At 37.3% G+C, this 21,446-nt stretch overlaps 1 protein-coding gene across 14 annotated transcripts in view; it reads left to right on the top strand.

The window, feature by feature from the left end:
- Positions 1–21,446, top strand: part of VPS41 (VPS41 subunit of HOPS complex) — a 240,507-nt gene that overhangs the window by 149,882 nt on the left and 69,179 nt on the right. For all 14 annotated transcript variants that reach the window (XM_036247664.1, XM_036247663.1, XM_036247674.1 and 11 more), the window contains 5 exons: positions 9,591–9,688; positions 13,588–13,717; positions 15,254–15,369; positions 16,653–16,709; positions 20,089–20,150. In XM_036247664.1, the coding sequence (XP_036103557.1) occupies positions 9,591–9,688; positions 13,588–13,717; positions 15,254–15,369; positions 16,653–16,709; positions 20,089–20,150 (463 nt within the window). The remainder of the gene's footprint in view (positions 1–9,590; positions 9,689–13,587; positions 13,718–15,253; positions 15,370–16,652; positions 16,710–20,088; positions 20,151–21,446) is intronic.

Genomic DNA, 21,446 nt, shown 5'->3' with positions numbered 1-21,446 from the left:
TTGCTAATTTTTTGTCTAGAGGATCTATCCAGTGATGTCAGCGGGGTGTTGAAGTCCCCTGCTATGATTGTATTGCTGTCAATTTCTCCTTTGAAGTATTCTAGAAGACTTTTAATATATTTTGGTGCTCTTATATTGGGTGCATATATGTTTATCAAGGTTATATATTCCTGTTGGATAGAATCTTTGAATATTATGTAGTGGCCTTCTTTGTCTCCTGTTATGGTCTTTATTTTGAAATCTGTTTTATCAGATATGAGTATTGCTACTCCAGCTTTTTTTTTTCCTTTCAGTTTGCTTGGAAGATTTTTTTCCATCCCTTCACTTTCAACCTATGTGAGTCTTTTGTTCTGAGGTGGGTATCTTATAAACAACATATAGATGAGTCATCCTTTCTTATCCAATCAGTTACTCTGTGTCTTTTTATCAGAGCATTCTATCCATTTACATTTAAGGTGATTATTGATATGTTTTTATTTATTGCCATTTTTGTTTAGTGTGGTTATATTTTTCTTCCTATTTCTTCTGCTAATTACAGCAGTCCTTTTAACATTTAGTGAATTGCAGGCTTGGTGCTAATATATTCCCCTAACCTTTTTTTGTCTGGGAAGTTCTTTATTTGACCTTCTATTTTCAATGATAGCCTTGCTGGGTAGAGTAGTCTTGGATTCAGATCCTTGTTTTTCATGACCTTGATTACCTCATGCCATTCCCTTCTGGCCTGTAGTGTTTCTGTTGAGAAATCAGCTGAGAGCCTTATGAGGTTTCCTTTGTAGGTAACCTGTTGTTTATCTCTTGCTGCTTTTAGGACTCTCTTTGTCTTTAATTTTTGGCATTTTGATTACTATGTGTCTTGGTGTGGGCGTGTTTGGGTTCTTCTTACTTGGGTCTCTGTGTGCTTCTGGAACTTGAATGCCTTCTTCCTTCACCAAATTAGGGAAGTTTTCTGTCATTATTTCTTTAAATATATTCTCTAACCCTTGCTCATTTTCTTCTTCGGGGACTCCTGTGATGTGAATGTTATTACGTTTCCTGTTGTCCCTCAGTTCTCTTAAGCTGTGTTCCTGTTTTTTAATTATTTTTTGCTATTGGTTTTCTGATTGGTTGATTATTTTTCTACCCTATCTTCTAATTCACTGATCCAGTCCTCAGCTTCCTCTACTCTGCTATTTAGACCTTCCAATGTGTTCTTAATTTCTGCTATGTCATTCTTCATTTCTTCTTGGTGGTTTTTAATTTCCAACTGGTTGATTTTCAACATTTCTATATCTTTACTCATTGTGCTAATGTCCTTACACATGCTGTTGAGCTTCCTCAAGTTCATGGCTCTGAATTCTAACTCTCTTAACTTGGTTAACTGCACCTCATTTATCTCATCTTCAGTAGAGGTTTCTTGTTCTTTCATTTGGCTTTTGTTTCCGTGTTTCACCATTTTGGCTATCACAGTCGGCTTTGGAGCCTGCCAGATTTTCCCTGTGGGTGTTGGTGTTCTGCTGTTTGTGGCTCCCTCTCCTGGGTTTGGATGAGCCAGGGAGGACCCACGTTACACAACACTGTGAAGTCTTACTTTTCTGGTTAGAGTTGCTATCCCAGGGAATGATACAATTATCCTCTAGCTTTTTGCCTGCAGGATATCAGTCATGGTTACCCCAAGAACCTTGGCTTCTCAGTTGAATGAAAGAGTTCCTCAGGTGCTCAAAGTAAGGGTATTTCCCGAGTTTGGGGCAGATGCTAGTTGTTAATGGGCCTCAATTAGCATTTCAGTGGCCACTGTGTGAGGTTGAATTTCTGAGGGAGGCGCCGCTGCCTCTCCCCAGAGCTCTGGGAATGAGTAAGATGACCACAGTTTTCTGTGGCTGTAACTCAGTGAAAGCTCTGAGTGCCCTACAAATCCCGAGTGTCCCCACACAGTTCCAGTCCAGTCAGCTCTCCCTCTGCTGGAACCCAAGGTAAGTGGCTGCTGCTGTTTTAGCCTCTTTCCCGGCTCTGTGTTGTAGAGCCGTTTGGGAGTTTAACCCGAGGGTGCTGCTCCCAGCTAAGGCTGCTGCGGACCGTGGGCTCCCAGCCCTCCTCTCGTGTCTTCACAAGCCTACCAGGATTGAGTCAGTGTCCCCTGGTTATGTGGTCCTCCAAGCTGCTTTTCTGTTGCCTTTTCCTGATGATATGTCTTTATTTTTGTTGTAATCCCAGTTTGGTCCTGGGAGATGGTCTGTGTAGCTTCCATTCACTCCGCTGCCATTTTGCCTCTTCTTGTTCATTTTTATTTTAATCATATGACAGTGATTCTGAAACTGATAGTTGTGTGCACTGTTGATGACCCAGTGGTATGTATTTGTGACTCTAAAGCTAACTTCTCCCTGGCTAATATAAAGTTCGTCTTTTAACACTAGTCTGTTAACATTTTGTGCTTGGAGGATTCTGGGGAGGTGTTGGCAGTGGCAGCATAATTTGTCAGTCTTCCTGAGTCCTCACCTAAAAATGGAACAACTGGATCACACAGCCAAAAACCCATAGACAGCATTTACAACAAAACCGAGTGACAAGATAGCCCTAAGAACCTTAAGATAAAAGTGGATGTCAAAAACCACCAACAACCACAAGACCTGTCGTGGTTTCAGCATTTGTGTGAGAAAAAGCCAGAGGGGAGCAAGGGTGCATCTAGCAGACTTGAGATGAGACCAGGAGAACTTCAAATCAGGTGGCTAGCCCTGGCCAGATAGCTCAGTTGGTTAGGGTGTCATCCCAATATGCTAAGGTTGTGGGTTCGATTCCTGCTCAGGGCACATACAAGTATCAATTAATGAATGCATAAATAAGTGGAACAACAAATTGATGTCTTTCTCTCTCTAAATCAATAAATAAAAATGAAAAAAGAAATAAATTTGAAAAAAAACTAGCTGGCCAGCCTTCCCTGGCAAAGACCATGGGCCTCTCTGAGAAGAGTGGGTGCAGGGTTGCAGTTATGTGGAGGGGCTCAGGCAGCCCAGAAGCCCCTGTGAACTCACAAAGTTGAGCAGCTAGCACTTTCTATAAAATCCAGGACCAGAAAAGTGCCAAGGTCCATTCCCATACTAAGGTTTAAGAAAAAGTGAATAAGGAGCAGAATAACATCCTTGACAATGAACGCTCCCATGTAATAGATCACAGCTATAATTTACCATACAGAACAAACTAAAAGAGATTTTTAAGAAATGATGTAAGACATGAAAGAATAACGGAAATCAGAATTTAATAATTTCAAATGAGTAAGGTGAACTCATAAAATATTTGTAAGTGAAAGATCATTTCAGAAATGAAGATTAAACTAGAAGGAACACGATCAAATAGACACAAAGATAATTCTGCATGAGAAATAGAAGACAAGAAATTTAAACCTAAAACAAATAAGGGAAAAAAAGATTTATGACTAAGTAATAAATACTGAAGACAGACAAACATAATTTAGTCTAAAAAACAGAATAAATACCAAAAAAAGTATTTTAAGAAAAATTATCTAAAACTACAAAGAAACAAAATTTAGGTTCATACAAATTAAAATAGTATAATATGGCCCGTCTGGTGTGGCTCAGTGACCAAGAGGTCTCCAGTTCAATTCCTGGTCAGGGCACATGCCCAGGTTATGGGCCAAATCCCGCAGGAGGTGGCCAGTTGATGTTCTCTCTCATTGATGTTTCTATCCCCCCCCCCTTCTCTAAAATCGATAAAGAAAAAAAAATTTAAACAGTACAATGTATATCTGACAATAGTGATCCATGATGAGCACCTTTAGTATCTTGAGTCAAATTACTGGACTTTAAAGACACAGAAAAAATTTTCTGGGCATCTAGACCTATGCTGTTCAGTATAGTAGCCCCTAGCCACTTGTAGCTATTAAGTGTTGAAATGTGGTAAGCACACATTCAAATGTACTGCATATAGGATTTCAAAGATACAGTATGAAAATAAAAATAAATTACCTTGTTATGTGTTAAAATGTTAAAATTATAATATTTGGATATGTTGCATTCAATCAAATATATTTTTAAAATTTAACTTCTTTTGCCCAGCCGGTGTGGATTGAGCCTCATTCCATGGACTGAGAGGTCTGGGTTTGATTCCAGTCAGGGCACATGCCCGGTTTGTGGGCTCGATCCCCAGTAGGGGGCGTGCAGGAAGCAGCCAATGAATGTTTCTATCTCTTCCTTCCTCTTTCTCTACAAAATAAAAAATAATTTTTTTTACCTCCTTTTACTCTTTAATGTGACTACTAGAAAATTTAAAATTACATATGTAAGTGGTGTTTTTTGGCCTACTTAATATTCTGTTGGACAGCACTGATCAAGAACTCTAGCTTCCCTTCAGGATCTGAGCTGTGTACAGAATAGTTATCTTTCTGGATCCATTGAACCTCCCTGGATAGAATGAATTTTTGTGTGAATGATCTTTTTGAAACTTTCTCTTTCTCTTTTAATCTACTTAGCTCTCTCCTTTGTCTTTTTCCTTGAATTATTTCTTCTAGCATTTCTAGGAATGGTTTGTCCTCCTGAATGAACTAGAGCTCAGGAATCTTTTTATCTGCCTCAGGGTGAGGAAGGCAGTGCTCCAGTTGTAATGGATACCTTGCCTAAATTCATTGTAATCTGAATGAACACAGCACTCTCCCTGCAGGCCCCTAGCCATTGCCTCACTTTCTGGATCTCCTTGATCTGAAGCATAGCTACTATCTTTGTTGCTCACTGTAGAAATTCTGCATTTTTCTCTTCCTTTTCCCTTCCTCTCCAGCCTGTGCTTTTTTGTTTTAGTGCTCTCCGACAGAATTTGTCTATTTTCTTTGTGATTTATCTTTTTCCAGATAGATAGTCCGTTTAAAGGGAGCTTCTGTGATATTAGTCCTATAAGCCACCTGTAATCAAATTGGTTTTCATTTAGGAAAATAATAATTTTCATCAAAATTAATTAAGTTCTTTTTTACATGGTTAATAGAGATGAATTGATAAGTGATAGAATATTCAGTGCTATGAATAAAGAGCTATTATTTTTGAACTCTTAATTTGCAAATCATACTGGGTATAATTATAATAGCAATTTTGTTTTTCATAAGAAGATTTTTGTTGATAATAAGTTTTTTAAATAAAGTGGAAAGAATTATTCAATTTCAAATGTATGTGATTGTTAACTTGCTTAAGTGTGCCTCTGGGAATCTTGACAATGCTATTTTTATATACCATTTCTTTCCTTCATAAGTAACATTTTTTGTTTGTTTATAATTTAGTCACTTCATATGGTCTCTGCCTAAACTCTTGCTAATTCTCAATTTGTAAAGTCTGATAAGATTTAGTACTTAAGCATTTATTACAGTATCTGGAATTGAGAAGTGAAATAGATATGTGCTTCTACACATCTTTTCTTGTTTTCTTATACAACTTGGCCGTAAAAAGGAAGGAGATGTTACCTTTTGCAACAGCATGGATGGACCTAGAGAACATTATGCTAAGTGAAATAAGCCAGTAAGAGAAAGACAAAGAAACCATATTTCACTCATATGTGTAATCTAATGAACAAACTGAACTAACAAGCAAAGTAGAGACAGACTCAGAGAGAGCAGACTGACAACTGTTGGCGGCGGGGCTGGGGTGTGTGTGGTGGGATTGGGAAAAGAAAAAAACGAAAAAACTCATTGACACAGATAACAGTGTGGTGATTGTGGGGGTGGGGTGGTGGAAGAGGGTATGGGTGGGTAAATGGTGATGGAAAAAATAAAAGTTTAAAAGAAGAACATATTAGGTTTTCTATCATGTTAATTAGAGATCAAGAAATTTTCTATCTCATTAAAGTAAGCTTTTGAGGATTAGGAAATCAGGATATAGAAGAGGAAAGATTTGGATAGCATTATTTTCCAGCTTCTCTGTTCTGTATCTCTCTTATAGTTCATTCATAAAAACCAAGGCCTTGATATGTATTTGGTTACCTTTAGGAGAGACACTGATGCTCTTGTCAATGAGCTTAGGCATCCCATTTTGTATCCCAAATGGGGGGAATACCTTGTTCACCTACCACTTCTTAAGTGATGTTTTCCCTCAGGTATCTGTGACAGACAAACACAAAAAAACCTCCATGTGATGCCTATGAAACAGTTTCTGGCATCTCTGATTGTTTGTTCTTCACCCAGGTTGCTGGTAAAGGCATTGTTTGTGTAGCATTTCAACAATGGAATGTGATTCAGTAAAACAGAACTCAAATTCATCTCGACAAAACAGAGCTTAGTAACCTTAGGGATAGTGGCAACTAAAACCTCTTATTCGAATGCCTGTGTGTCTTCTACGATGTGAAATTATCACCTCTGTGATCACTGGGTCATGGAAGGTTCTCACACTTGGTTTTTATAATACTTGCACATTGCAATCTTCCTCTGTGCCCCATCCCTACAAGCATGGCACCAGGAGCTTCTGTGGAACCTTCAATGTCTAATTATGCAGGATGAACTCATCTCTGAGCATGTGGTTGTGGTGGAGGTGGTTCTCTGCATATGTGCTTCATGTCAACACTTATCACAATACCACTTAACTGAAACTATTTAAGTGCCTGGATAAGAATGTTCAGTTCAGACCCACAGAGGTTGAGAAAGAAGGTGTTAGTGGCAGAGCTGGGACCAGAGCACTTGCCTTTGCGCTTCCTTTCTGTGTTTCTGTTCAGAGTACCATGACCACCTCTGAGATCTAATGAAGGATAAAACATAAAAAATATGATCTTTTTTACCATTTATGTTACTATTGACTAATTTTTTTTGTTTATCCTCAGTTTTATTTATTTTTTAACCCTCACCCAAGTGTATTTTTCCATTGATTATTTTAGATAGAAAGGAAGGGAAGGAGAGAAAGAGACATCAATGTGAGAGAGAGACACATTGATATAACCTGTCTTTGACTGGAAATCAAACTTGAAACTCTTTGGTCTGTGGGCTGATGCTCTAACCTCTGAGCCAAACTGGCCAGGGCTCAATTTCATTTTTATGTAAAAATTAAATTATGAAAAGTATAAGGAGCAGTCATTAAAGATAGGCGGAGACAAGTAACAATAAGCAGTCTGCAAGGAAAAAGCAGAAGGGGAAGAAGAAAAATTCAGTAGCCCCTCATATAATCTGCATTGTGGATTTTATTTATACTCTAATTACTTTATTTTATAGGTAGGAAAAGTTATACCCACAGAAATTGAAATGACTTTTACAAGTTCAATTTAGTTGAAGTTTCTGGTCCATATGTCATATGTGAAAATTAACACCCTGTTGATTTTAAAATACTTTAAACCAAGATTTACTTATAATTTAATTAACAGGTTATTTTTTGTTATTAATTTACTGTTATTTGTAACACATTTTAGTGAATAGGCAATACATTGGAAAAAACACTGTAGTAATTTGGCCAACATAAATAAATATTACAGATCTACAGCTATTCTACATATTGAAATCCAAGAGTCACCACAGTAAATACAGTTTGGGGACTGATGCATGATGACACTGCATTTAATATGGGTTACATACAGTATGCTGCACTGACTTCCTCTGGTTTGGAAAAGAGGATACAGTAAAACTTTGATATAATGAACTAATTCAGGCGAGGGGTATCCATTAATGCTGAAAATCCGTAATATAATATAGTAGGTTTTCCTAATACATATGTTATAAAATTGACAAATTAGTTATTTTACCAGTTTTTACTCATGTAGACATGTTGTCTAATTAAAATTAAGTATGTATGGAAAGTTTAATTTCACAGAAATTTCTCTATATGTATTACTATAATTTTAAATTTATATTGAATAGATCTAGCAAATGCATGCATTCCCCAGTCACCACAAATAAACAAATGCACAGGGCTGGGACATGACTTAGCGTACATGGGAACATGGATAGCACTTGTTAAAATTGCTGCAGAAAGTCATGCCACCGGACAACAGAACAAATTGTCATGTGCAATGCAGTATCATCCATCATGTGCTAATAAGTCCCCAAACAGTGTTTACTGTGGTACTCTTGGATTTCAATATGTAGAATAGTTGTAGATCTGTAATATTTATTCATGTTGGCCAAATTACTACAGTGTTTTTTTCAATGTATTGCCTATTCACTAAAATGTGTTATAAATAACAGAAAATTAATAACAAAAAATAACCTGTTAATTAAATTATAAGTAAATCTTGGTTTAAAGCATTTTAAAATTAACAGGGTGTTAATTTTCACATGTGACATAAGGACCATAAATTTTGTCTTTTAAATCCGAAGTCCAAGCTCAAGGTCCACAGAATCAAGCATTTACTGTAATTTTTATCATGAAAGTTAACTAAACCCGAAGCTAATATCACAGAGCTGTGGAGAAGATCTGAATCAAGCAACTTGTAGAAAATGTACAAAATGACTATTTTGTAACTACCAAATTAGAGTTTATTCCCAAATGAATCTGTAAGTGCAGTGTGTGGTTACTGAAAGAGTATTTGCCAGCACCCCTACTGTATCATTTAGCTTTACTGTTTAATAAATCACCCCAAAATCTAATTGCTTAAAACAAGTCATTTATTATAAGTATTTTATAGCTGCTAATCATTAGATTCATACCTTGGTAAATATTTGTACTTGTACCATTGTGCTTTCCATAAGATCTCTGAGGTCTCGTAATTAAATCCATATATTTCTCTTTTAATAAAATTATTTTTTTTTACTTTCTTAGTTTTATTTTTCAATTACAGTTGACATTTAATATTATTTTGTATTAGTTTCAAGTGTACAGTATAGTGGTTAGACAATCATATAGTTTGCAAAGTTATCCCCCTGGTACCATACATAGTTATTAGTATTATTAACTATATTCCCTATTCTGTACTTTTACATCTCTGTGACTATTTTATAACTACCAATCTGTTCTTTTTTCTTTTTATTTTTTGGTACCTGCCCCTAGCGCGAACTGAACCTGGGACTCTGGTCCGCAGGCTGATGTTCCAACTAGGAGCCAAACCGGCCAGGGCTGATCTGTACTTCTTAATCCCTTCACCAGATGTCCTAAAGTGACGCAGTAATTCTTCTTAATTTTAAAGACTGTCTTTAAAAAGAAGGGAATTTATTTTCTCTGACCTTTATTTCACTTAAATAATAGTTTTACTATAATGTAACCTATGTTTATACACCCTTTTCCCCTTTTAAATCTTAAAGAAATAATTATAATTTCCTAATTACAAATAGCCTTCCTTGTGACCTTTATACCACTGTAATTCCCTAATTGTCAAAAACTTCAACTCAGGCATTTTTAAAGAAATTATTATTGTTATTAGTAGTTTACAGTGGGTTTTCGTGGGGTTTAATGATATCTTTTTTTTTTTTTAATTAGCTGGGCACAGTGTCACATTTGACCATGCCGCTTTTTTGTTTGTGATAGAAATTTTCAAGTGCGGTTTTCTGATATACTGTTCTGTACTAATTACTGTCAATGTATGTGTACTGTGCCCCTTTGTGTTAGATTTCTGAACAAGTGCATCTAGAATTCGGAGCCAAAGTGTCCTTTCGTTTGTGTGCTGCTTTTTGCTCCTGTTAATGGTGAATCTTATATCCCTTTTGTTTGCAGTGTCCCAGTTTGAAGCTGAATTCTACATCAGTGGTATTGCACCTCTCTGTGATCAGCTTGTTGTACTTTCCTACGTGAAGGAGGTTTCAGAAAAAATGGTAATTTATTTCACCTCAAATACAAAGGGAAGTGCCGGTTCATTTTCAGCATTATACCCAGAACAGGTTGCCCATGAAAGGGTTCTGCTATAGTCTGAGCAGAACTTTCTGACCTATAAATTAAGGTCAGCAGAGATTACCCTGTAGACCTAACATATTTGCCTTTCAGAAGTTCCACTCATTGCTTGCCTTTGTTCCTTTTGATGAGCAAAGGGGAGTCATTTTTTCCCATCTCTCTTGGTATTTTAGTCAAAAGGAATGAAGGATTCTTCTTTCTGAAAGGCGAAGAAACTAAGCTGACACTGTGCATTACCAGAAATGACAGCAGTGAAGTTGATCTGCTGCAACAACAGGGCCCCTGTGGTCAGAGGGAATTACAGAAAGGGCAGTTCATTATTTCCTGTGGTGGAGACACATTTGTTTACTTCCCAGTGACCTAGTGATTCTGAGTAGCTTGATTCTTGTTTTGAAATACACTGCTGCTAAGTCTCAGTTATCAGTGCAAATGGTGGTATGAGATGTATGGCTAAGTAAGCTGCAGTAGAGAATCTAAATTTTGCTTTACATGACTTTGGAATGAAGCCTGTATGTATGGGCCTGTGGAGGGGCATGCACACTCAGCCTTTCTTTGAAGCCTAGGTCGGCCTCATTCCCAATTTGTCTTTATTGTCAGAGTCCAGGGGTCCTGTGAGGAAGGGGATGGGTGGCTTCAAGGCATAAACAAGAAGAGCTTATTGTAAAGGATTTTCTTTTGATCCTATATATAAAAGAAATAGCAATTGATTGTCTAACCCTTTACAGGCTCTCCTTTTCTGAATCCTCTCCTTTTTTTTCCCTTTTCAAATGTCATGGAATAAAATGGGGAGAAAAACCTTGGGAGCCCGTTTTGAAGTGGTAGCTGCTCTCAAGCATTTCTGTGAGCAAGCACTTGCATCAGGAAGCCATTGCTATAGTAACCTGAAGCTCTGGGTGCCCATGTTGCTAGGCAATGGGATGCTGTAGACCTAAGTGAACACTCAAACCTACAAAAATCAATAGGGCTGGCTTCTAGCTCTATTGCAGGACATCAGTTTATTATTATTATTTTTTGAAAATAAAAGCAGTGGCTCCCGAGGGAGTAAATACAGTACTTTTTGATGAGGAATGTGGGGAGGATTGAGAATGTGATTGAAAGACATAAGGAAAGAAGCAGTAAAATGAAAAAGGGAAAGCCTGATAAACAGTTGACCAAAAAGAAAAAAAAGAGAGAGAGAGAGAACGAGAGGAAACCTTTGTTAATAAAAGAGAGTATTGGAAAGGAGTAAAAACCAAGAAAGGCCAACCTCCTAGAGCAAATTAGAAAATGGAATTTTTTCAGAGAAAGAAGTGAGAGTCTCGGAATTGACTTAAAAATATGTGTGTGTTATTATGTTGATTTCATATAGTACCTAAGTACACACAGATAAAATTAAGACAAAAGGAATAAAAAAAATCCATGCCCACCCCATCATTTTTTTCTATATCGAAAAGGTAGCTTAACTGCAACATTAAAATGCATTTCTATATCACTCATAATAGTATCCCCCAACATATTTTTCCTCTTTTCCTTTTACATATGTGCATTTTTCCACACAGTTTGTAGTCATGGTTTCATGGTTACACACTCTTCCTTATTACTATGTTTTTCAGAGCCTTATTTTTTTCTTGCTTCATGTGGTTGTATAGTCTCCTAGCATTATCACTTTACAGTGGTTTTATACTATTTCCTTTGGTCTATATACCCTAATTTATTAAGGTATTCCACTAATGTTTTGTTTTTCTTTTGTTCAGTAATAAAGCACATTGGTGTTAAGAATTGTGGAAAGCATTGGGGGGTTAGAGATCAACAAAACCAAATTCCTGCTTCTAGAAGTTCACAGATAATCAGGACTTATTTGGCCAGTGAACATAGGTTGTCAAACAAGGAAATGAATCACATTGTTGAGGTTTTCTTATACATATAATGGAGCTCTTTATATGGAGCAAGGCAGTTTTATTTTAATATTATTTGGTTCAAATTTTTTTCTATTTTTGTCTTTGTTATAGCAGTTAATTTTTTTTAATCCTCACCTGAAGATATTTTTCTATTTATCTTCAGATAGAGTGGGAGGGACAGAGAGGGAGAGAAAAGGGGTGAGAGAGAGAAACATCGACATGAGAGCCGGTTGCCTCCCGCAGGACCCTGACCAGGGCCAGGGATGAACCCTAACTGAGATAGGTGCCCTTGACTAGAATCGAACCCTAAACTCATTGGTCCGCGGGCCAATGCTCTACCGCCAGAGTGGCCAAGGTGTAGAGCAGTTAATTTTTAAAGTATTCAAATGTTTCAGTTTTTCCTTCATTTTTTTATTTCAAAATTGAGGTAGTTCTCATTTCTCCACATATCTGATAAATTATGCTCTATATTCACTGTTGTTTTTCCCTACTAATTGGTCTTTTATAGTTGCTATTTTATTTTTGGAATGTTTTTAGTGTATGAGTTGCCAAGCTAATGTAATTGCTTCTCAGTTGACCTATCAAAATTGATCAAAGAAATTTTTGTAGCTTACTGTTCACTTAGGAAACTTGAGAGTTGGTGGTAGTTCTGGACTTCTTTCATTCTGTTGCACTCATCTGTGTTCTCTGCACCAGAGTCACACTGCTTCAGGCCTTGTTACTATGGAAAACCGTCAACTCTATGTTTAATGTCTGTGTGCTGAACACCCAAAAATCATGAACTTTTTTGTTGTTGTTAATTCTCATCCAAGGACATTTTTTTCTATTGATTTTTAGAGAGTGTGGAAGGAAGGAAGGGAGAGGAAGGGAGAGAGAAAACATTAATGTGAGAGAGACACATTGCCTCCTGCAGGCACCCGCACTGGGACTGGGAATCCAACCTGCATCCCAGGTATGTGCCCTTGACTCCTTGACCAGGAATTGAACCTGTAACCCTTTGGTGTGCAGGCTGACGCTCTGACCACTGAACACACTGGCCAGGGCCAAAAATCATGAACTTTAGAGTAAAACAAACTTGATTTGAAATTTAAGGTTTACCATAAATCCCAGTTTTCCCGCAAATCCCAGTTTCATCATTTACTTATGTAACTTTTACCTTAGTAAACTTTTTGATCCTCAGTTTCTTACCTGTAAAATTAGGAATAAGAATACTTACTAAGGGGTAATTTAAGAACTTTATGAGAATAATCTTTGTATAATCACACTAGGTTAATGGAGCTGTCAGAGACCCTCAGTAAATTATCTTTTCCCCTTTTACTTTAGAACTGCACTGTCTAAAACTGTAGTCACTAACCATATGTTTAAATTTAAGTTAATTAAAAACAATTTAAATTAATTAAAACTAAATAGAATTTAAAACTCAATTTCTCAGTCACTGTTGTCAACATTTCATGTGTTCAGTAAGCACCTATGATCATGTCTATCACATTGGGCAGTGCAGACAGAGAACATTCCCATCAGTTCAGCAAGTTCTGCTTTAGATGTAACTCTTAATCTGTGGCTTTTTAGCATTGCCAGTACGTTTACCTCTGATGGCGGCAGTTTGAATAATGGAGCAGTTTGTAATATTATTTTTACTTTGCTCCCATTTGTGACAAAGTATAACAAAAATTGTTTAAGGCTGTGGTAGCTGTGGAGTTGAATGGGCTGCAGCAGTGGGCTGCTGACATGACACAGTAGTACCTGTCCTGTTTATCTCGTGCAGAAGGTCAGAAAATAAAACATTGTTATGAGGCTGTCTGTGGCAGGTAGTTAAAAGGGTTTACATCTGCTGAATTTAGAAAACCAAGGCATTTAGTTATGGCTAACTAAATTTATTTTGTGTAATTTGTATAGATGTAATTAAAATGAACCTTTTCCGTTTGTTTGTTTGTTTTTTGCCCTAGGAAAGAGAGTACTGTGCCAGGCCTAGGTTGGATATTATTCAACCACTTTCCGAGACTTGTGAAGAGATCTCTTCTGATGCTCTGACAGTGAGAAGCTTTCAGGAAAATGAATGTAGAGATTATCACTTAGGTGAGAGGTGGAGGATCTGATTCATGGTATATCTTACAGTAATATCCCCCTCCCCCACCTTCTACTTGAGTAGCATAACCAGGACTTTAAACTGAAGTGCTGAAAAGATCTTAGAGAATATCTGGGCAGGCCTTTTATGTTGCAAATGTGGGCCTCAAGGTGGAGAGATACTATAGAACTTGCTTGAACTCCTATAGCAGAAGGGAGACGAAAAGATGGGGCCAGGACAGAGGTGAGTAGGCTCTGTGGTCTTTGTTCTTACACTTGGTCTAGTGTCCTAACCGTTTAATGTGACAACTAACTTACACTGATGTCAGACAGCTTGATTCTAATTGCTTCCAACTGTATGTCCCTAGACAGTGTGCTCTGGGATAGCAGAGAAGTTATCTTTCTATTGTGACCAAATGCTCAGAGCCTAGGAGAGTGCCAGGCACATACTAGGGATTCACTGAATATTTGTTGAGTGCATGAATATGCTTGGTCACTGATCAGAAATAAAGGGAAAGCCATTGCTGTTTAGTCATACCAGAGGCATCTGTGTTTCTGTGTTATCACATCTTTGAAAAACACATTGATGAAAATAGAACAGCTGAAGCTTTAAGAAATTCTATTTTAAAAACAATTGACATTTTTTTGGTGAATATTTTTAGTTCTCATATTAGCCAAAAGAAATGAAGAAATATTCTATACGTGCATGAGTTTTCTTATATGAAGCCCCTAATAACCTAAGAAATGTGAGAATAGTATATTCTGGACTTGGCAAAAAGCAAACTTGATTCACAACTGAAAGTATCCAATCTAGGTATTTTGCTCAGAGCAAATTCTGCTGCACAATTAGAAACCCTCCAGAACAAGTTTTATAATTGAATTCTGTAGGAAACCCTCACAATTGGCATTGTGCACAACATGCTGAAATGACAGATTATATCCCCAGGGCTTGGGGCATCTGTCACTTATGCTTTAGATGGCCTTGACCTTGATGAGGAGCAAGCATTTATTGCAGACTGTGGGGTGTGGTGTTCTGTAAAGATAGAACAGTGATATAGATGGCCATAAACAAAGTTTATATACTGTACATTAATTCTGATATGCAGTAGACATGGAGAATTTTGAACATTACCTTTCAGCTGAGGTCAGAATGTATTAAACACAGAATTTTAAACCCACCTTATTTTTTAGAAGATTTTTTGGTATTTTTTCCTTCCTTCCTTCCTTCCTTCCTTCCTTCCTTCCTTCCTTCCTTCCTTCCTTCCTTCCTCCCTCCCTCCCTCCCTCCCTCCCTCCCTCCCTCCCTCCCTTTTTTTTTCTTCCAAATAATTTTATACTTAAATACTTTTTAAAGCAGTGATATATATTTTATCTTTCTCTACTGCGTCCCACCCTTACCCTCAAACAACCAAACACAGTTGTTCCAAAGGTAAGCGAGTTTTCTGTTCCCTCCTAAGAAATTAGGTTGCCTAACATGACCCCTGAAACCACTGCCAAGGTTTCCACTGTTGAGTCACCTGAGATGTCCCTCTCTTCTCTCACCTATAGAGTACTCTGAAGGGGAATCACTCTTCTACATTGTGAGTCCAAGAGATGTCGTAGTAGCCAAGGAACGAGACCAAGATGACCACATTGACTGGCTCCTCGAAAAGAAGAAATATGAAGTAGTTTTGATTTTACTTCCTTGAAAATATTGACCCATCTGTAGCATAGAGAGTATAAAAGGTTTTTGTGATAAATCTTTCATGTAGGTGAATTAGAATGCCCAAAGCTAAAAATATGTTAGAGCTCAATAACTTTCCAGTATTCTTTTTTAGAAATTTTCAGGGGAAAAGATCATAAGGAGGTTAACTGGCTTTACTGTTCGTTGGAGGAGTTGGTAGTGGAGAGGGGAGTGGGATATATTCAGCCTGTTGAAGTGTTTGTTTGTGCTTTTTCAAGGGAAATAAAATAGAGCTAGTATTTCAGAATTGTCTGTCTGGATGTTTTTGTGAAATTATTCCTTTGGTGCTTATTTCATATGTAAAAGTAAAGCTATCAAATTAAAGCTCATTTAGGATGGGCACACTACCCTTCAGATGGAATGATGTTGTCCACTTCACAGTCTTGGTTCAGACTAATTTAAGTAGATAATGTCCCATCCTGATTTAAAATTTTAAAAAAGAAAGGAAAGAAAACATTTTTTAACTTTAATAGCCAAAAAGGCATTATTGTTTTGGTTTAGTTACAGAAACTCTCTGGATGGGTTTTATACTAATCAGCAAAAAACAAACAAAAATAATCCATTTATATGTTGCTTTAAGTTTGTAACCACCTGAAGGATTTGGAGAAAAATGTTTTTAATTTATAAACTATTTGGAGTCCAGGTATTAATTACCAAGTTCATACCATATTGCTTTAACTCCAGTAGTTTTAAAGAAATAATTTCTATGTTTTAAACATTTGTGTTAAAGGGATAATTGTAAACTTTCCAGAATAAAAATCAAATCAGAGATTTTCAAAATCTTATTTGTAGATATAACTAAGCATATGCATATAGTTTATTTTTTATGTTTCATAAAGGAAAAGCACCCCTTAATATACCTCATACAGATTTAGAATGACAGATGAATTTTTCGTTTAAACCTTGGAGCTTTTGTTATATTTTGATTTCTGTTTGAAAAGTGATTCTAATATCTTAATGTGGAAATGAATTCAAATGGTGGTAAGAGGAGTCTTCATTTTGGTGACTGCTTTTGTTTGAGTTTCAATGCAGTAAGGTTCATTCAACCATAACATTAGAAATTCCTGTGCCTGAAGCAAAAGCCACAGGAAAATGGGGCTGTATTTGTGTAGTCTAGAACTCTAAAACATAATAATATACTGCTTATAACCTCATATCTTTCCCACCCTCTCCCATTTTTCCTCCTCCTCTTCTACTCCTTTTACCATGCTTATATAAATATAGGAAGCTCTGATGGCAGCTGAAATTAGCCAAAAGAACATTAAAAGACATAAGATTCTGGTGAGTGTGTAATTTTATTATTTGAAACATAACTTTACATTTCAGTATGTTATAAAACAAAGTAATTTAAAAAGAACTGATTCTTCCTACCTTTTGAGAATTTATTTCAAACTAATTCTCCAACCTGTGAGATCAAAATATTTTATTTTATTGAATCAGTTTCTGCTTGTAAACAAGAGACTTGAACACCTGTTAGGAGGTAGTTTTAAGTAATTTAGAAACTGGATTTATGAAATACACTTTAAATATAAAGCTTTTCACTTATGTGTGGGGAGGTTTCTTTAAATCATAGGTAAAAATCACATGATCACGAAATGTATCAAGAGTGGTTTCATAAAAGAACGTTGCTTCAGTGTTTTCATAATAACAGACTCGATTTTGTTATGGAGGCTAATGTAGGACATCAAATACATTTTTATTACATTTGGACTATGGAAAAATATAGTGACTGAATGCCTATTTCTTCGCTAACTGTGACAGCGAATGTACAGAAGGAAAGCAGAAAATAAATCTTATCCTCTGAATGTGAGGGGCCCTGAGAGACCATGTAGTCCAAGATTCTTGTTTATAGATGAAAACTGGAAACTTAGACTTTTATGGCTACTTAGTGCAGCACAAATTTCTTTTGCCTCTACTTCCCTCACCTTAAACTTCTCTGTAAAACCCTGTATAAAAGCCTTATTCCCAAGAACGTATAAGCAAAATAATTGAGGAACTAAACAGAGAAAGAACATAGTATCTTTTTCTTTTCCCCCCACTCAAAATTGTGGAGAATAAGCAAGGATTATCTAGAAATGAAGCAGAAGGCATTCTAACCAATAGTATATCTGACAGTGCAGAGTAGTGAAACTGCTTGGCCTGCTTGGTTATGTGGAGTAGCTGAGGAATTTATACATAGAAAGAGTCTGATTCTGAAGGACCGTGTGTAATTAGGTGCTTGGCTTTGTCTAGGAACCTTTAGAAGACAGTTTAAGCTTTCAGTGTCATCACATTTGCTTGTTAGAAAGATTGTCTGATGGGGATGGGGCCTAGAAGGAGACCAGCTGAGATGGAAATCAATGAGGTATGATTCCCTTCTTGGTGTAGAAGTGGAAGTGGAAGTGATGAGACCTAGAGTTGATAGGAATGGGGTGGTGAAGACAGATGGAAAACATGGTCAACTAGACTTTGGTATTTGGTGACTGGCTCTGTGTGCACAGAGAAGTGAGAGTGAGAAATCCAGGCTGAATCCCAGGCTTTGGGCTTTGGGCTTTGGGCTTTGGGCTTGGACCTTTGGTGGATGGTGTTACCATTCAGAGAGAGAGAGAGAGAGAGAGAGAAGGGGGAGGGAAGAGAGAGAGAGAGAAGGGGCCTCTCTCTCTCACCTGTCTCTCTCCTTCTCTCTCTCCCCCCTCCCCCCTCTCTCTCACCTGTTTCTCTCTCTCTCTCTCACCTGTCTCTCTCCCTCTCTCCCTGCAAAAAAAAAATCAAATAATAAAAAAAAAGAGAGAGAGAGAAGGGAAGAGATAAAGAAACTGTACAAGGAGTAATAGGATCAGATATGTGTGGGGGGCAGGGGATGGTGAATTTTGTTTTAGACACATTGAATTTTTGCTACCTATGGAACATAGTGGAGCTCAGGAAAGGTAATTGGACTCAGAAATAGATTTGGGAGAGAAACAAGTAACTGTGTGTTTGGACCAGTCCACACAGGGCAAGTGTCTAGCATTAGAGAACAGAGGACCATGAATGGAACCATTTGGAACACTCACATTCAAGGAATTATGCATGCGAACAGCTTTGGAATAACCAGAGGAAAATTGTGTCATGGGAGCTGAGAAAGGAGAAAATTACAGGGTAAAGAGACTTAAATGCATAATAGTTGAGGTTAGCAGGTCAAAAGTAAGACAAGCTCAGCTAGTCAGTTTTACATTTGGTTTGGTAATATGGAAGTGACTGGTGAATTTTTATTTTTTTGCCGAGAGAGAGATGCAATGATCAGCTGCCTCCTGCATGCCCCCTACTGGGGATCCAGCCTGAAACTCAGGCATGTGCCCTAACTGGGAATTGAACCAGGACCTCTCAGTATATGGGACAATGCTCAGTCCACTGAGCCACACCAGCCGGCTGACTAGTGAACTTTATGTATATGTATTATTTATTCTCAACATGTTCTAGGGAGTAAAAAGTGAATAGATTATGAAGTAAAGTTAAATGTAGGCTAGTTATGAAGTGGAAATGAAAGAAGACTGTGGTTGGGCACTATGACATCATGGGAAGGTTGGTGGTGATGGTGGATATTTTGTGTAAGGGAAACACTTAATATGCTTATGCTAAGGGAAAAGAAATAAAATTGGCTTGAAGTTCAAGATGTACAGAGAAAAAGGAAGAGTAGCAGAATTAACTCCAGATGGGGAGGGTATAGTATGAGAAGAAAGTTTGAATAAAGTGACACTGCCAAGGAGACATTCTCTTCTCTGAACCTGGACAGAAAGACTTTCCATTGATATTGTGATATGTGATCTATTTTCAGATAAATAAATTTAGGCACCCTTTCTTCACTCTGTAGGTCCTATACATTTGAAATGTGATTTCCTACATAGTAGTCATTAAAGTAAAACTACAATAAACTAAGAACTATGGGTAGTTCCCTTCACTCTTGGGACGGGCATGACCTCTGCATTGATTATGCATAGACTTTTTTCTTCTGGTACAGTGTTATTTCATAACCAGGCAGGTAGAGAGGTAAATGAGTTCCTACCAATTTTGTCATCCAGGAAGAAATTCCAGAAAAACTTCTTTGTACATAAAGTAGAACTGAAAATCCAAATTTTGTTATATATGCTGAGTTTAAGCGTATCATAAAAATTCTTTTGGCTGAAAATAATATTTTATAAGAGGAGTATGGGGAGGTCAAGCAAGAGCTCCATGCCTCTGCTGCCACAGGCCATTCAAGCCCTTTCAGAACCGAGGTAGAGGAACTGAATAAACTTGAATACTCTGAATCCAGTCAGTTCTGCTTTGAGGCCCAGTTTCCTCATCAGTAAACTCATAGGTTTGAATTATACATTTTTCTTAGCTCATTTTCACTTTAATTTTATATTTAATATTTCCCTTTAATATGATGTCATTTTGTTTTTCTTACCACATTTCTTCAGACTTGACAAGAGTAGACAGCTCACATTTTACGGATGAAAGCTCACTGTAAATTCTAAAATTTGTGAAAATATAAGTATATTTAAATATATTAGGAAGGAAAAGAGCATAATTACATAAAGCAAACTAAGATGTATAAACAGGTTTCAGTCAGTAGTGTTAATGTCATGGCCTCCTCAGAAACAGACTCAGCTTTTCAATTGTTCCAGTTAATCATGAAATTCCTTTATTTAATTTTCTCTAGGACATCGGCTTGGCATATATAAACCACCTGGTGGAAAAAGGAGAGTATGACATAGCAGCACGGTAATAATGACATTTACTTGTTAATATAAATAGATCAATGTTAATAGTAAAAATAAGCCAATTTCTGCAGCTGTAGACTTTTAAAAATCTTTCTAACGGGTAATTTTAATTATTAGTGGTTCTAACCACAGAACGGATTGATATATATTAATTACCTACCTACTCTCATTTTCACCAGACAGATATTTTTCTCATTACTTAATGAGAAAGGTGTCAAAAACCATGAAGTCTGAGATTTTGTTCTTTTTATAAGCTAACAAGTTAGCCTGGCACAGTTTCAGGGGTGCCTCAGCAATAGTAGTAGCCAAACAACAGCACTTGTGCCAGATCCCGCAGCCCCAGTTCTCACAGCACAACACAAAGAGGGCCAGGTGATCCTACACAGGCAGTGGGTTGTGTTACAGGAGAGGGACTCTAAACTTAAGGTATCTGATTCTCTTATAATGGGCAGTAAGCTTGCCTTCCCTTGGCTTCAGAGGAAGATGTTACTTTTATTATACTGGACAGAAAACAAACCTGCCCTTTGTTATAGAGCAGTGGTTCTCAACCTGTGGGTCGTGACCCCTTTGGTGGTCGAACGACCCTTTTACAGGGGTCGCCTAAGACAATCGGAAAATACATATTTTCAGTGGTCTTAAGAACTGAGACATCGCTCCTCTATCCATCTCCAGGCGGGTTCGCCCACATACAGATACGTCCACATACAATATGAGGAACGGTGTTAAAGGATCACCGCATTAGGAAGGTTGAGAACCACTGCTCTAGAGGGAAGCACTATTTGGGTCCTCTAATTTTCAGGGCTCTTCACTCAACAAGCATCCTTTAGATGAAGATAGTCTAGAATAAAGACGGTCACTGCTTCTGCTTGCAATTCAAGCAGAATTGTCTCTCAACAAGAGGGTGACAAATAAATGGAAGTGACCAGACTCCAGCTCCTGGTTTGTAGGGGTCTGTGGTGGGCAGAAAGCAGACATGTGGTCATATGGATGTGTCATGTGAGTGGCTTTGCCTTCAGCTGTGTGGTGACCTGTAGGACTTTGTGTACTTGGCTGACCCTGAACATGGTCTTCAGGCCTACTTTTCCTCCTCTGAGATTTAGGAAAACATGTTTCTTTGGTGTGCAAATTGAGTAATGTTTTATTCATATGTGAATACTTCCCTTGATTATATACTATACTATGATAGGATTCTAATTTTCTTAAGTCTAATTCTGTAGTCCATTATTTAAAGCCATTCAAGAACTTGTTTAAATTGGCACTTTTGGGTATGATGACATTTCATCAAGGCCAGAAAGTT

Source organism: Molossus molossus, unplaced genomic scaffold (assembly GCF_014108415.1).
Source record: "Molossus molossus isolate mMolMol1 unplaced genomic scaffold, mMolMol1.p scaffold_m16_p_7, whole genome shotgun sequence".
Lineage (NCBI taxonomy): Eukaryota > Metazoa > Chordata > Mammalia > Chiroptera > Molossidae > Molossus > Molossus molossus.
The sequence above is the reverse complement of the archived record's forward strand: the minus strand, read 5'-3'. Positions and strand labels throughout refer to the sequence as shown.